Source organism: Haliotis rufescens, unplaced genomic scaffold (assembly GCF_023055435.1).
Source record: "Haliotis rufescens isolate VD_foot unplaced genomic scaffold, xgHalRufe1.0.p SCAF_80, whole genome shotgun sequence".
Lineage (NCBI taxonomy): Eukaryota > Metazoa > Mollusca > Gastropoda > Lepetellida > Haliotidae > Haliotis > Haliotis rufescens.
The window spans coordinates 409,125-426,200 of NW_025964373.1; the positions used below are offsets into that span (position 1 = coordinate 409,125).

At 40.3% G+C, this 17,076-nt stretch overlaps 1 protein-coding gene across 1 annotated transcript in view; it reads left to right on the top strand.

Annotated features, from left to right (window-relative positions):
- The window catches only part of LOC124137390 (nucleolar RNA helicase 2-like), a 36,563-nt gene extending 19,571 nt beyond the window's left edge, over nucleotides 1–16,992 (top strand). The window contains exons 16-17 of the mRNA XM_046503671.2: nucleotides 15,401–15,535; nucleotides 16,469–16,992. Coding sequence (XP_046359627.1) covers nucleotides 15,401–15,535; nucleotides 16,469–16,822 — 489 coding nt within the window. The 3' untranslated portion in view covers nucleotides 16,823–16,992. The remainder of the gene's footprint in view (nucleotides 1–15,400; nucleotides 15,536–16,468) is intronic.
- The last annotated feature ends 84 nt before the right edge of the window (nucleotides 16,993–17,076 follow it).

A 17,076-nucleotide genomic window follows, 5' to 3' on the forward strand; every position in this document is an offset into this window, starting at 1 on the left:
ATAATCGTACCAGTTCTCACTGAAATATAAGGTACCAATAATTGCATTTATTTCCTGTCATTGCATAGTTGCTCAGTCATTATTCTGTCAAAGGCATATGGATTATATATGGATTATATGGATTTGTCATTAACCGGACACAAGTTTAACATTAAGTTCGTCACCTCCACCCAAGGCAAACCAAGTGACCCTGCAGATTAGGGCATCTTGCAGCACAGAGCACCACAAAGGAGATATAATGTTGCTGAAACAGTTCAGTTCATGTCCATTCTCCCTTGAGGATTCATGGTTGGAATAGGTGCCTTGGAACCTATGCTTGTCAAATGTCCGACTCAGTGGATCGGGTGGTCAGACTCGGTGGATTGCATGTCGTCTTATCCCATTGACATCATGTAGAAAATAATACCACTCTGTAAAGCATTCCCATGCTGTTTTCTCCCATCTTAAGGTGTTCGCGGGTGTCCTGTCATCCTTGCCAAACTGCCCAATAGTTAAGGTATCCTAAGGACTAGTAGAACTTTGCCATTTTAAGGGTTTTGTTTTATGTTATCATTATAAGGACAAATGGGCTAAAACTGTTAGTTTTTACCACTGTTAAAGGGTGTGATTTTTAAATTGCTCATGTCGTTCTTCATTATAGAAGATATCACACCCACCTTTCCAGTTAATATTTTCTGGTAAAATTTGTAATGCATAACATCTAAGGATAGGTATTGGAAGTTTGAAATGTATTGCAATATGTTGTGATCAAGATATATTGTATATTTCTAAGTTTTAAATTTAAAAGGATCAGTTGTTAGATGACAGCGGTCCAGGTGTCTCATTGGGTATGATCCACCTCATGTCTTGACGAGGCGATCACTCATACAGTTGGCGTATTGGCACACCAATAGTATTGCAATACATATCGCAATACAGCTCTCTATATTGCAATATGTTTTGGGGCCCAAATTATGTCCTGTTCAAATGATACTCTCCATTTAATAATCCAGACTTCAGACTCCAAGATGGGTAGAAATAGTAGTAGTATGGATAAACGAAACTAGTAGTAGTAGTATGGATAAACGAAACTATCTATTACAACATCAATACTGTAAACAGTGTGACTGCTGTGCTGTTTACATGGTTTGAAAGGAAACCAGTGCAGCCAAATGCCTCAAGATTGTACATATAATTTATGTAATTATATATTAATTCTTCTGTTACTGTATCGGAAGATATTGATATGCAATGGTTGTATTGCGACATGTGTATTGCTGACGAACTTATGCAATATATCGATATACCATTTATATTGTACACACCTAATCACTATCGAACCCTTGAAGATCCGGGTTAGATTAGGTCTTCAGCAACCCACGCTTGCCATAAGAGGTGACTGCTTGTTGTAAGAGGCAACTAACGGGATTGGGTGCCCAGGCTCGCTGACTTGGTTGATGCATGTCATCCATCCCAATTGCGTGGATCATGATGTCAATCACTGGATTGTCTGGTCCAGACTCAGTTATTTACTGACCGCCGTCATAAAGTTGGAATATTGCTGAGTGTGGCGTTAAACAACAAACACCCATAATCAATCCAAAACCTAGATTTGAAACACAAGCCATTTCGGTAGAAATGAATCATTCAGATTTGCTTTGTGCTAGATGTCATTTTTGTAAAAACAAACATATTACTGTTGTTTTAAAAGCTTATGAACATGAACAATAGAATGAAATGAATTAATTTTCAAGGACTTGACTTTTACATTATCCATTTTCATTCAGCTTTGAAATCTGTCGTTAGTCAAACACTAACTGTGTAAATATTGTCTCACCTGCGGCATATAGTTAATTAACTTGAGTTAATCTGACATCCCATGCCGTGATGGATTAACTGCAGTAGTATGAAAGAAGCGGGTGTTCGTGAACGCCTATGGAGGAGTATGCATTAGGGTGGGAAGATACAGCGATGCATCGGGGTATCGTGATTTTTTACTTCCCATTACAAGTATTGAGTATCCCACACGAAGTAAAAATATATCGATTCTTACCTTAAATGTTTTCTTGAATTAGTGTTACACCAAACACTTGAGTAGTGAAAACCAGGGGTCCGGAAACCGTCATATGCGCCGGACATGTCCGATTGGGAATCTCAAATGTCCGTTTTAAAATATTGCTTACCGGACATTTTAAAAAGTATTGTCGGGACATTCTTAAATTTTGACCGGACATGATCAACAGTTAGGACTGAGCAGTTTCTGTCTGCAGTTGCAACACAATGAAGATTAAGTACACTGACAAGCTTTGTTTGTTTTGATTGCTGTAAATACATCGTACCTACATGATAGTGCAATCGGTCAATCACTGTAATAGGGAATAAACTGAGTTGACACTGATTAATCGAGGATTAATTACTGAGAACATCTTGTTAATTTGAGTGAAAGGTGTTTACAACTGTACATTAATACCTTGCATCATCGATGTACCTCATCATCCTCACAATGCTACGATACGTAACCTCAGACAAGAAGCGAAAGCGTGACGACAGCCAGTCGACCGATGCAGATCAGTCGAGCGGATCTGCCAAACCCTCAAAGTCTGGATGATCATTTTGTAAGCCGTGGCTAACAACTTTCACTTGGTTGACATACAATGAGGATTTGCAGATTTTATTGTTTTCAGTAGCTAGTCGTATATTGAATCTTGATTGACCACCATTTTGCTTTCTCGGACGATCGATATCCAATTTTTTTATGGTCAATAATTAAGTACAGATGAAAAAAGTATTCAATTAACTATTGCTATCAACGATATTTTAGTATTTGTGATTAAATTATCTGTCTTGTTTTTAAAAAAATCTTTAGTTTAAAAAAAAACTTTTCCTGTGAGGTCACGTGATAACCAAATATGGGATAATAGTCTCGATCCAAATGTTACAACGCGTACACTTGAGCAGACTCATGAATATTAATTAGACTGTTCACTACGTTAACAGATCGTTATTATAACAGAAACAAATGTATGTTTTCCATGTAAATCTAAAATGATATTATTTGTTATTATTTGTGCGGTGAATTAAACAATTTAAATTGAAACAATTCATAATTCATTATATTATGAATACGTAAACTTGTAATGTGTGTGAAAAGTCGTACCAAAATACGCTATTTGAAGGGGGCGTGGCCTAAATGCAAATGTCCGATTAGGATTTTAAATTTTCCGGACCCCTGGTGAAAACGTAAAAAGTTTCATTCGGTGTGCTATTACTGACACTGCCATCTGTTAATCAATAGTTTGCCAGGTATTTGGCAATCCTGTCTATGAAAAAGATGGCTTACGCACCACAGATATGTGCAAGTATCGCGATACGTATCTGATCGTGAGCAAGGTATCGTGATACATATCGTATCGTCCCAGCCCTAATATGCATGTGTTCACTGAAGGATGGCAGGAAACCTGTCGGACTAGTGGTCTTCATAACATGACCCCAACCCAACAACATGGGAGTGAGAGGCGATCAGATGGATCAGGTGTTAAGGCTCGGTGAATTGGTTGATAGCGTGTCATCGCACCCGATAGTGTGGATCGTTGTTCACAACATCAGTCACTGGATTGTCTGTCCAGACTCAATTATTTACCGGTCACTGTCATATTACTGTAATATTGCTGAGTGCAACGTTAAGCAACATACACTAGTACTGAGTCGTACACAGTTATAGCTCAGTATTTCTGCTCCCACATATATTCGATTCCCACATGGGCACAATGTGTGAAGCCCATTTCTGGTGTCCCTGGCCATGATATTGCTGGAATATTGCTAAAAGCATCATAAAACTCGCACACTCACTCACTCACTCACTCACTCACTCACTCACTCACTCACTCACTCACTCACTCACTCACTTCACTCACTTCACTCACTTCACTTCACTCACTTCACTTCACTCACTTCACTCACATATTTAGGGAAATATGGCCATAACAGCCTACAATCATATAGCTGCAATATGCCCTAGTACGACAACAAACAACAAAGAATCAGGACTGCATTGTGGGAGAAAAGTGGTAGTCCTTCATATGAGTATATACACAAGTGAACTGTTATCCATGTGTGGACTTTTTCAGTTTGTCCTTGACAAGTGTCATCTTGTCCTATGTTGAGACACCTGTCATTGACAGACATCAGTGTTTGTTTGCGAAAAATCTTTCTGCTTCAATAGACGTTTCAGCGTACTAGTGTTCCATGCAAGGCCGCTGAAGTTCTCTTTCCAGGAAATGCTGTACATTAGATAGCAAACTGTTAGTGTGCCACACCCATCATTGTCTCTGTACCGTAGCCAATGTAGTTAGTGCCCTAGGCAGACATAAACATAAAACTGTCTGCGTGAAGCATGCCACACCCATCATTGTCTCTGTACCGTAGTCAGTGTAGTTAGTGCCCTAGGCAGACATAAACACGAAACTGCCTGCGTGAAGCATGCCACACCCATCATTGTCTCTGTACCGTAGTCAGTGTAGTTAGTGCCCTAGGCAGACATAAACACGAAACTGCCTGCGTGAAGCATGCCACACCCATCATTGTCTCTGTACCGTAGTCAGTGTAGTTAGTGCCCTAGGCAGACATAAACACGAAACTGCCTGCGTGAAGCATGCCACACCCATCATTGTCTCTGTACCGTAGTTAGTGTAGTTAGTGCCCTAGGCAGACATAAACACGAAACTGCCTGCGTGAAGCATGCCACACCCATCATTGTCTCTGTACCGTAGTCAGTGTAGTTAGCACCTCCGAATCTAATCAGCTAGTTCATTTTGTACATGTTTTATGACTATATATTCACTGGGTCAGAGTTGTAGTAGGTTTCATGTCTTTGTCTGGTCTATTTTCATGGAAACCCCCTTAACCCAGACAAAGGAGCACCTGTCCAAGGTTGCATGTGCACAGCTGACTCAGCTGGGAGTCTGGTCCAGCATACATCATAAGGCATTGAAGTCAAATATGGAGCAATACATGTAATCAGCACATCACGACCTGCCCCATTAACACTTTACTAACTTCCTGGTATGTGTTAAAAAATGGTTTTTATTGAAACATTGCATTGTAAGAATTTGTCAGCTATAACACTTTTCGTGTCTATGATAAACACATGTTTAGCACGATAGGTCGTTCCATATTCAAGAAATATTTATTTCTATTTGTACATAGGCCCAAGGTCTTATTCAAAATAAGATTGATTGAAAGTCAATTAAACCTTTCTGTAGACCTATATATCTTTTCAATTGAGGTTGGTGGTAGCCTACCATATATGACCGCGGATAAGCCGACCCCGTAGATAAGCCGAGGTGCTAACTTGACCATTGAAATACGAAAGAAAATGGTATGACCCGCAGATAAGCCGAACCAGGATATGAAGGGCAAAAAAACACTGCAAAGTCGGACTGCAAGACATGTGCCGGTACTCGCAGATATTAAAAAATATAAGATGAAAAACGTTGTAATTATATTGAAAAAGCCATTATTATTTGTAATAAAGATTTAACAAACCAGTCATCCACTTTCATAATGTGGGAAGCTGTTTCTCTTGGTTTTTTAAATTTCACAATGATCGTTATATGTTGCCATCAACAACGACGCGCCATTTTGTGAATCAGTGTATATAGAATTATGAACCCGTGAGAAAATATATCAGCTAGAGCGAAGACTCGCAGTTTGAATTCAGCATCGTAAGCGTTTTCGTTTCAAACTCGTGATGAGATTGTCAGTCAGTAAAAATATACCAACTTTTATAACCCCCTTTACACCACTATTGTATGTTAATCCAATTGAATTAAATGAACTATCATACTATGAACACATTGAATGACCATCACTTACTCACAGGCTTCTGCAGTTTATTAAACTAATCTCTCGAAAACAAAGGAATTAAGCCCCTACTCCCAACACGGTCGCTAAGCACCCACAAAATGTTTGTGTAAACATGACAATACCAATCGGCCCATTATTATCAGGGCTCATGTCCTTGTGTACCGGGTTGCTTTTTAAACAACAGGAAGCAATCACAGTGGTCACCGTTTGTGACGTCACAGGAAACAGCTGATCACATGTTTTTGCAAATGGCGAACGGAATAACTCGCCGATACAGTTGTTTATTTGCCTCTTACAATAAAGGTAGACATTTGTTCACTATCAATTTATGAACTTTGCAAAACGTACGTAATAGCTATTGGCGATTTCATCTGGGGATTATATATTATAGCTGTGAATTACATATATTGTTACATGTAAAGATTGTGGAGTTTATGAAGAACGATAAACTTTGAACATTCAATTGAAAACTTATTATCGGAAGTAGTAACATGCATAACATTTTTTTAATAATGACAACATTGGGGTATAATAATAACTTTATTGATAATTTATAACAAAAATGGCTCTAGTCGTGGCAACTTCCAAACTTTCGGGAAGTTGTAATCTATCGGACCGTCATTCAGGCGATGTTTCTGACAGATCACGATCTGAAAAATACTATCATGAAAGTGTATCCCGTGGATAAGCCGACCCCTTTCTGCAGAATCTTTTTTTCTGGTCCTCAAAATTCGGCTTATGTGCGGTCATATACGGTAGTGGTTAAATTATTCACTCATCACGTTCATGGCCTGTGTTCATTTTCACAATATTGCGAAAAAGCGTGTAAAATCCTACTAACAAGTTCTACTTGGCAGCAGCTAATTCCCATGGTCAACATTCTGGGAATGCCCAAGTTTTCCAAAATACAAGGGGGGATGTAAGCAGTCGGTCATGCAAGCGGTAGGTCATGCAAGCAGTCGTTGCATGCTATATTGATCTTATGTAACAAAGCACGCATGTTTGTAACAGCTATATTTATCCTTACTTGGAAGTGAGCTGTTTCTGTGAACCAGCTGGGCTATGCAGTGTTTGGGGTCCATTGATTATAGTCCACATTTGGTTGTGAGCAATGCTCATAGTAGGAAGTGGCCGATCACTTCCACGTATAACTTGCAGTGTTAGAATTTAAGGTGGTCTATCACACTTGGTAGTGTGCAACACTTTTAGTAGGAAATTGGAGATAATTTCCACGTATAACTTGCAGTGTTAGAATTTAAGGGGGTCTATCACACTTGGTAGTGTGCAACGCTTTTAGTAGGAAATGGGAGATTATTTCCACGTATAACTTGCAGTGTTAGAATTTAAGGGGGTCTATCACACTCGGTTGTTTGCAACGCTCACAGTTGGAAATAGTTATTTACAGTGTTGGAATTTTAGGGGAGTCCAGGGGTCCTTGAGGTTCACTGTGTATATAGTATGTGAATGCAGACTCATTAATCTTTCACACTTGAGTTATGACAAGGGTCGACATTAATGCTTACTTCAAACACTGACTTCAGATATGTGCATTCTATTATAAAGAAGCAACTGGTATTGTCTCAAGTGGTTACTAGGTACACGGCGGTCTTCTTGTCATGTCAGTGTAAATGTTTAATCTGACGGATGTCTGCAGCAACACTGGCATGAGTTTGAGCTGTCAAAGCATTCATGAATATTTAGAAGTACTTGTTCACTGTAGACAAACAGTAAGTCTAATGTATTGACAACCTATGGGTGTCTGCTTGATCGTGCACACCCTGCCCTCTCCATGGATCGTGCCCTCACCATAATCATTGTTTAAACACACAGGTAGACAGCAAATGGCTAGATTAATGCTGAGTGCAGCTTAAAAAAACTATGGTATAATGAGACATGGTATGTCGTGGATCTTTTTAAGCTTGTGTTGTATGTCCTAGGTGCAGCATACCTGGGTGCCCTTGTACAAAGCGATCTTAGCGCTAAGGTGATCGTAACTCCCATACCTTAAAATAGACTTACGACAGCCGTAGTGGTAAGATTGTTTTGTACAACAGCACCCTGGTATGCCTACATTGCATGAGATGGGATATTTGTATGCACTGTCTGCTATCAACTGTACATCCACTCAAGTGTGTCTCATGGGACAGCTTCACAATGCACTTTTCTTCCGAGTTCCTTTGCCTACTGTGTTTGCATTGATATGCTTCTTGTCCTGCTAAAGCAGGTGAATGCTGATACTGTTGGGTTTTTTACTGGACTTTGACTTATACAGAGCTCCAGATAAGCTTTTGGTGTTGTGGGTATTTTACCCATGCATTTTAAAATCATTGGGTATCAGTAATTCTATCTGAGTATTCAAATTTCTGTTACCCACTAGTTTTTACACATGTGGGTATTTAAGTTAAATATTTAAAAACACTATTCATCTAATTCCTGCAAACTGGTGTCGTGCGGGTTTGAGAGCTTTATAGGACTCAAAAATACCACGATACTTCCACACGAAAGTGTGATGGCAAATGATCATGATGTGACTGTCATCGTGGAGTTTGGCAAGGTTGACGGAATGCCCGTTTATAAATTCAAAATAAGTTGCTGATTTGCTAATCGAATACGCAGGGTTACTTCACAATATTTTGATGATACGCACAAATTTTATTTTTGTAGCGTATCTGTAATGTTCGTTGCGTATTTGATACGCTTGGATTATATTTTACTGCATATTTCTGCATTTCTGATGCGTATTTCACGCAGATACGCAGCTTATCTGGAGCTCTGCTTATAGCTTTTTGTGTGCTTGCAGTCGAGTGTTGAAATTGGTAGTGAATGGGTCCTTGTCCTATCCCTCAGGGTAAGTTTAGGATTTAGGGGGACTACTTGAAATGCCGAATAACACTGCATTCATTGAAACAGATCAGAACTCTCTCTCTCGCGCTGCAATAGAGTTGCATTCCTTGGACATGCCAAAAACCTATGATTGTGGGTTCGAAACCTGGCTGGCCCGATTATGTTTCTAGGTTTGTCAGCACCATACCATGTTCTTGGGTTTCACCGAAGTGGTAAATGTCTGAGACCTCCATCACTTCGGGCTTTCCTCCAACATTAAGCTGACACGCCGTGATATAACTGGAATACTGTAAAACCTCACTCACTCACTCACTCACTCACAGCTAACCATGTGAAGACCCACACTGTACAGTCAGTCTGTTGTCACCTGTAATCTTCTATTGCATGAAAACTAGAAAACCTGACATACCTAACTTTAGGCCTCTAGAATTCTAGGAAAGAAAGGTTTCGGACCAGCGAGGGGGCCGTTTGGGGACCTGCTGGTTTCGGCAACAGTGCTTCACCTGTTGTAACCAGGGATCCGGATTCTTTTTTGTTTTGCCAATCAGACATTTGTTGTTTTTTTATCTCACCTGCCTCATATTTGACAGTCATGTTTGTTCATGTATGAATAAACGAATAATAAAATTAAATAAAGTGACACTTTCATAACATATACCATATTGTCTTGAGTCTGGCCCAGACAATCCAGTGATTGATGTCATGAGCATAAATCCATGCATTTGGGATACGATGACATGCATCAATGAAGTCAGCAAAGACTGACCACCCGATCCCGTTAGTCGCATAGTCGCAATTTATGGCAAGCATGTGTTGCTGAAGACCTATTCTAACCCGGATCTCCATGGGTAGATCTTTGGTAGTGAATGGGTAGAGGACTGTTATCAAAATAGAAGGGAGATAATCTAGGATGGATACAAGTGAGCAGGTGAATTACTTATTCAGGTTGGTTACTTCAAGGAAAAGACTGAGGAAGTTTTTTCACAATCAAATGAAATGATATGAAATAAACTGGGGTAGGCAATGTAAGGTTGTAAAGATAGTGTCAGGGATACTTTTAGGATGACATTGACGAATACTCTTGACAAAAATCAATTTGGTGTGATAATATTGCCTTAGCTTATTGCTTGTTTTGAAAAATGCAATTTCTGACCCAGTGTAGATTCAATAAGTCCAATAATAGTAACCTGTTTTGATACTGCCCTATGAAATATACTACACAAAAGAAGTTAAGGACAAACCGATTATTTCATATTACTAAAGTTAATTTTGCATTCCATGACAGATTAAGTGAACTGATATGAAATAGATCGCCTCCATGGTCGAGTGGTAGAGCGTCTGCCCAGAGAATGGAAGGTCGGGGTTCAATCCCCGTCCGCGACATACCAAAAGACGTTAAAAGATGGTACTTGTTGTTACACTGCCTGGCGCTCGGCATTAAGGGGCTAAAACAAGGACTGGTCAGCTCAGACCCTATACTGTGTCTTGGTTTTGGGTGTTCGTGTTAAACTGTGGCATGGTATCTCTGTGCTGGCACTTTAAAATCAGCATTAGTCCGAACTACAACAAGTACACGCATGTATGTCACTATATAAGTACAATCATCTTGAACACATGTTGAATTTCACCTCGCCTATTATGAAGTCAGATGGTTCTCAACATCTTTTGAGTAGTAAATAAAGTGAAGATTAAGATTGGGTACATTTGCATTTCAAATGGGTATCACTGTCTGCAAATAAGGAGGGTCACGTAGCCTAGTGTTAAAGCGTTCGCTCGTCATGCCAAAGACCCGAATTCGATTCCGACCATAGGTACAATGTGTGAAGCCCATTTCTGGTGTTCTTCCGCTGTGATATTGCTGGAATATTGCTAAAAGTGGCGTAAAACCCTACTCACTCACTGTTCAAATTGTGTTTACACTGCACACTGTGGCTATTAATGATCATAAACCAATTCGGATATTTAACTTTATTTCTACATTGAGTAGTTGTTGGTTCTCGGCATTACTGAATTTCTGTGACTATTTTGGGAGTTATTCTTTTGAAGTGAAGGCTGAACAAATGTTCATAAGCGTATCTCCAAAAGTATTCATGCTCTCCCACTTTCGTTTGTTCATTTTATACCTGTTTGTTGTGCAGTCAAGACGTACTCATGGTATCAGTTGGGGTTGGTGGGAGGGCATGGTGCTTGCCATGGTCCTATTAGCATGGGTTTAATTCCCAGACTCGCCCTGGTTATGATGTTGTCGGTAACCGCTGTAATGCATCTCTTGGAGCTTTCTTCGCACATGAGGCAAACAGTGCTGTTACTGACATACTCTTCACAGTGGTATGCAACGGAACTCCGTCACTCTTGTCAATTAATGGTGTTGGTTTGAATTTGTTGTTCACTTGGACCGTCGTGTATCAGGAGTCCTTTATCAACATGCTTGAGTTCAACCCAGAGCCGTAATGAGGCAATGAAGGCAAGAGACTAGAGGTCAAGTTGTCATATACTATTGTTTGTTTGTTGTTTCACGCTGAACTCAGCAATTTTACAGCTATATGAAGGCGGTCTTTAAATAATCGATTCTGGGCAAGACAGTCCAGTGATTGACATCATTAGCATCGACCCACATAATTGGGATACGATGACATGCATCAACCAAGTCAGCAAGCCTGACCACATGATCCCGTTAGTCGCCTCTTACGACAAACAGTCACCTGTTACGTCAAGCAGGGGTTGATGAAGACCTCTTCTACCCCGGATCTTCATCTTCATATGCTAACCTAAATGTGAAGGAATTCCTGTGTTAAGACGGGTCTGTAAAACTTGTACCTTGAGAGAATGAGAAGAGTGCAACAGTGTTCTTTAAGCCAGGATGTCAGCATTGTGACCTCTTCTTTGTGATGTCATAGCACTGTGTGATGTCATCATTGGATTGTCGCTGCAGGTTACACAAATCATGGGAATTACATAAATCATAAATGTGCATGGTTTTATTCATTTGCCAGTCATAAGCACACTTATAGACATAAGCACACTCGACATAAGCACACTCACAGACATAAGCACACTTACAGAGATAAGCACACTTACAGACAGACATAAGCACACTTACAGACAGACATAAGCACACTTACAGACAGACATAAGCACACTTACAGACATAAGCATACTTACAGACAGACAAGCACACTTACAGACAGACACAAGCACACTTACAGACAGACTTAAGCACACTTAGACAGACACAAGCACACTTACAGACAGACACAAGCACACTTACAGACAGACAAGCACATTTACAGACAGACATAAGCACATTTACAGACAGACATAAGCACACTTACAGACAGACTTAAGCACACTTACAGACAGACTTAAGCACACTTACATATTGAATTTTGTTTCTTACAGATGGATGTTTTATCCATTTATGGTTGAAAATATTTTGTAAGGTTAAGTGCCAGTAATTATACTTTTATGCCAAACTGTACACGATGAGTGATTTCATATGGGCATATAGTGTCTGTGTGTAGTTTGCATAGAAGTTCATAACTCCCGTCTGTCAGGCCCTCTGTTTGTCCGTGTTTCGTTTCCAGAGCATAACTTGAAAATCGTGAAACAAATTCATCCCAACTTGGCAAATGTATTAAACAGAGGCTAAAGTTGTGCCTATTGTGAGGATGAAAGGATTTGTCATCTCTTGATGACTCTTGTTTCAGTTGGAAAGTTCGAATAAGACATCTTGATTTGAAGAATACCTATCTTAGAAAAAGTTAAATACTCTGAATACTGATAGGCAGACATCTTTGTATAGATTTCCGTTGACTGAAACACTAGGTGAGCTGTTGTTACAGTTGCCTAGTGCCATCATATTGCCATCCATGTCTGTCTTCATACTTATTTATATATAAGACTGACACATTGCACGATCACACCAATTATCCTACGTTCGATCAGAGCCTGACAGGAATAATTTCAGTATTGTTGCTCCTGCAAGATGTATTGTGTTAACAATGCAACCATTCTAACAACATGACCATCCTACCAAGTACCACAATGACTTCTCCCGTAGGGCTTTCTTTGGACAGAAGCCATATGTGCCACCATTGAGGCCCAGTGCTGTTGTTCGTATGTCAATGAACCTATATACCTTTTCAAGTATGCTTTTCATTATGTGTGATTGTGATGCATTTGCCCAGATCTTTATTTTCACCCTTTGAATTATGTGGCCACTTCAGGTACTGTAACATACAAAGTGAGATTTGAATTTACATTGATGTACTAAATTGAAAAGCTCTTTAACAGCTCAGCACAATGTCACATGAGGAATGTGGATGTGAATTGATCGTGTCCTGTGACAAAGATTACCAACACAAGTAGTAGAAGTATGTGTTATCTCATGCCTCAGGTGGACCTTTGTACCCTTTAACCAATCATGACACTTGATACATGGATAACCTTCCTGAAAGGTGAAGGTCACATGATAAACTTCCTGGTTGGTGATCCGGTGACCTTGTTTGCAAGGCCATATATTGTGCTGTGTCGTCAAAGTATTGAATGTGTATTTTGACAAGCAGTATGGCAGTGTTAATCGCCAGCCATGATAAAACGAAAATGTTAGTTTTGCATTTCGTTTTTTTATCTTGGTTTGATATATAGTTACCTGGATGAAAAATATCCTTTTGATGTTTATCTGGGATTTGCCAGGAAATATTATGAACTAAAAAGTCTTTGAAAAAATTGACACTGTGAGCTAAAACCAATCAAAATGTTGTGTGTTTAGATATATTGTCAGTTGTTTGAATTTATTACAATAGAGTGGTTATTGATAAAAACATTTTGGTCCTATCATTGAATAGTTTGATAAATAGGGATTAGACTGTCATAAATATTGAATACTAGGAATGACTGTATTATGCAAGCATTATACAAATATTTATTCCTGGTATTATATTCAACATCATTCAAATGATATTGTGATGTGAGGTCGGAATTACGTCACACTATAAACGATGTCATAGCTGAAGATTGTTGACATCATTCGACTATTGTTGTTGCCTAAGACGGCATTTTTTCTAATGGGTCGCTCAAAACAATTAAGAAATTATGGGTAATAAAGAATAAAGAAGTCATAACAATCGCACATGTCATACTGATTTTACGAAACTCATGTAAGAATTCATGTATAACCCACGATCTCACTTGGGAAGTACAAACATTCTGACACTCGTTTCATAAACTCAGTATGACACACATGCTCGTATAATCTCTGCATCAATTTCATTTGTATATAATGAAGGTAGCATTAAGAACTGTATGAAACCAATCCCTGAATAAACTGCCCTATTGGTGGGGCTAAAACATGTTTGATTACAGAAGCACTCAACCATGAAGATCCAGGGTAGAATATGTCTTCAACCCATGCTTGTCGTAAGAGGCGACTAACAGGATCGGGTGGTTAGGCTCGCAGACTTGGTTGATGCATGTCATCGTATCCCAATTGTGTGAATCGATGCTCATGATGTCAATCACTGGATTGTCTTGTCAAGACTCTATTGTTTACAGACCGTCGTATATTGCTGGAATATTGCTGAGTGCTGCATTAAAGAACAAACATTGGAAACCAATATTTAAACTTTCTTACTTGGAATGTGAGACAATATCTAACACGTGAGCATTTTGTTATCATATGGAGCTTAATGTAATTCATGCAAAGACCGCATTTGCTTATAATTATACTGAAAAATGATTATTTCATATTACTGAACCTCCTGGTTGGCCAGCTGACTTGGCAGTTGGGCTGGCACAATACATCAACTCAGATACTTGTATGTGCTCTTATCTGTGCTGGGTAAGCCATATTTTTCTTAGACAGGATGGTCAAATACCTGGCATACTGACGATTTACAGTTGGCAGTGTCAAGTATGACGCAATTGATGAGAATATTTACTTTTTCGCTACTAATTAGAGTTCGGTGTAGCAGCCGTTAAAGTAAACATTTAAGGTATGAATCGATACTTTTTACTTAGTGTGCGACTGTGATGAATACTTGAATCGGAAAGTAAAATATCCGATCCACCGATGCATCGTGTATGGGTGTATCGTCCCACCACTACTGGGCAGTGGGCTGAACTAACTGTCAGGACATCATTGTAATGTGAAAGATTGAATGGTCCTTAACCTTTTTCTAGTGGTATACAGTGCATCGATAACACTGCTTGACACCCTGCCTGACACCCTGCCTGGCACTCAGCATTGAGGGGCTAAAACAAGGACTGGTTGACTCGGGAGTCGGTATACTGTGTCTGAGTGGGGTATTCATGTTAAACTGTGCAATGGTATCGGAGTAGGCTAGCACTGTAAAACCACCATGACTCCAGGTCAGTACAAGCAGACACATTCGTGTGCATGCAGGTCAGGTCACTATACAAGTGCAATCATTCTGAACACAGTTAAACACCCATTTCACCTCGCCTTGTACCAACTTCTAAGTAGGGGTGAAATAATACAGCAAGGTCCCAACACGATACCCCTGCTTCTTACAGCTAGTGAAAGAGCATCGAGTGTATCTGGCAGTTGTATGTCCCAACACGATACCCCTACTTCTTACAGCTAGTGAAAGAGCATCGAGTGTATCTGGCAGTTGTATGTCCCAACACGATACCCCTACTTCTTACAGCTAGTGAAAGACCACCGAGTGTATCTGGCAGTTGTATGTTGCAGGGCTACACAACGTACGTGTTCCGGACCAACATGGAGCTGCGGGGCACGGGGTACGTGTGGAGGGCCCTGGAGAAGGTGCTGGGGGAGGAGGACAAGGAGAAGGCCACCGGGATGAGGATGCTCGAGGACAAAATGGTGGGTGCCCAACATACTTCAGTCACTGATCATTTTACCCCTGTATGTATACCTGGGAGGAGAGGCGACTAACGGGATCAGGTGGTCGGGCTTGCTGACTTGGTTGATGCATGATCATTGTACCCCTGTATGTATACCTGGGAGGAGAGGCGACTAACGGGATCAGGTGGTCGGGCTTGCTGACTTGGTTGATGCATGATCATTGTACCCCTGTATGTATACCTGGGAGGAGAGGCGACTAACTGGATCAGGTGGTCGGGCTTGCTGACTTGGTTGATGCATGTCATCGTGTTCCAGTTGCCTAGATCGATGCTCATGTCAATCATTGGATTGTCTGGTCAAGAGTCGATTATTTACAGACTGCCATGAAATAGCTGGAATATTGCTGAGTGCGACAACAAACAAACAAACAAGGAAGCAAACACTGATCATTGTGACCCCATATTGTGGGTCCAAAGCGTGGTTCGCCCCAATTACTTTTCAAGGTTTGTCAGCACCATACTCTTGCTCGTGGGTTTCACTCAAGTGGTAAAAGTCCAGCGTCATTTTGGGCTTCCCTCCCACATTAAGCTGGTACGTCGTGATATGACTTGAATACTGTTCAAAGTGCCACTCACTCATTGGTGTAGAAGTTTGACACCTGTGGGGTTCCAGGGTAGAACATACATAGGTCCCTGGGATGGTTCCGGTTTAGAATAGGTCCCTAGCAATCTGCTTGTCATTAGAGGCAACCAAATGGATCGGGTAGCCAGTCTCAGTGATTTCGTTGAAGGCGTGTCATCTTACCTGACGGCCTGTATCGGTCACAATATCAATCACTGGATTGTGTGGCCTAGACTTGATTGTTAACAGACTGACACCATGTAGATGGAATATTGCAGAGTGTGGCATTTAAACAACAAACAGTGTAATAATATCTCTTCTGTGTTCCAGGGCTGTGCATTTGATATGCCATCAGAGTTGGACGGAGAAATTGAGGCAAACTGGACAGATGGAAAATATGATACACTGGTCAAGGCCACAGAAGTGCCGAAACTCCTTCCGCAGTCCAACTTCGGTGGTGGCAGGGGCGGGGGAGGCTTCAGAGGAGGTAACCGTGGCGGCGGCTTTCGCGGGGGAGACCGAGGAGGCTGGGGCAGGGGAAGGGGTGACTTCAGGGGAAGGGGTGGTTTTGGGGGTAGAGGGCGTGGAGGTGATAGGGGTCGAGGGGGATTTGACGGAGGATTTAAACGCAAACAGAGTATATCTTTTGATTCACCGCAGGGCAAGAAAATAAAATTTGAATGATCGTGATCTTTCATGACACTTTTTCTCATGTACAGTTATTGTTTTGTCATATGTGTTGTCATGTTTATAAATATGCATTTGTTTTCATTGAATCTTTTATGAAATATTCATAGTGCAATGTTATATACATAGTGTATATGTATTAAGAAAATAAAACCATGTAAATATGATATTCTGTTTATTTTTATTTTATAGGTAGTAGTTCTTTTTTTAAACTAAACATGGCCCAGTCGTCTTAAGTCTTATGTTTCTTG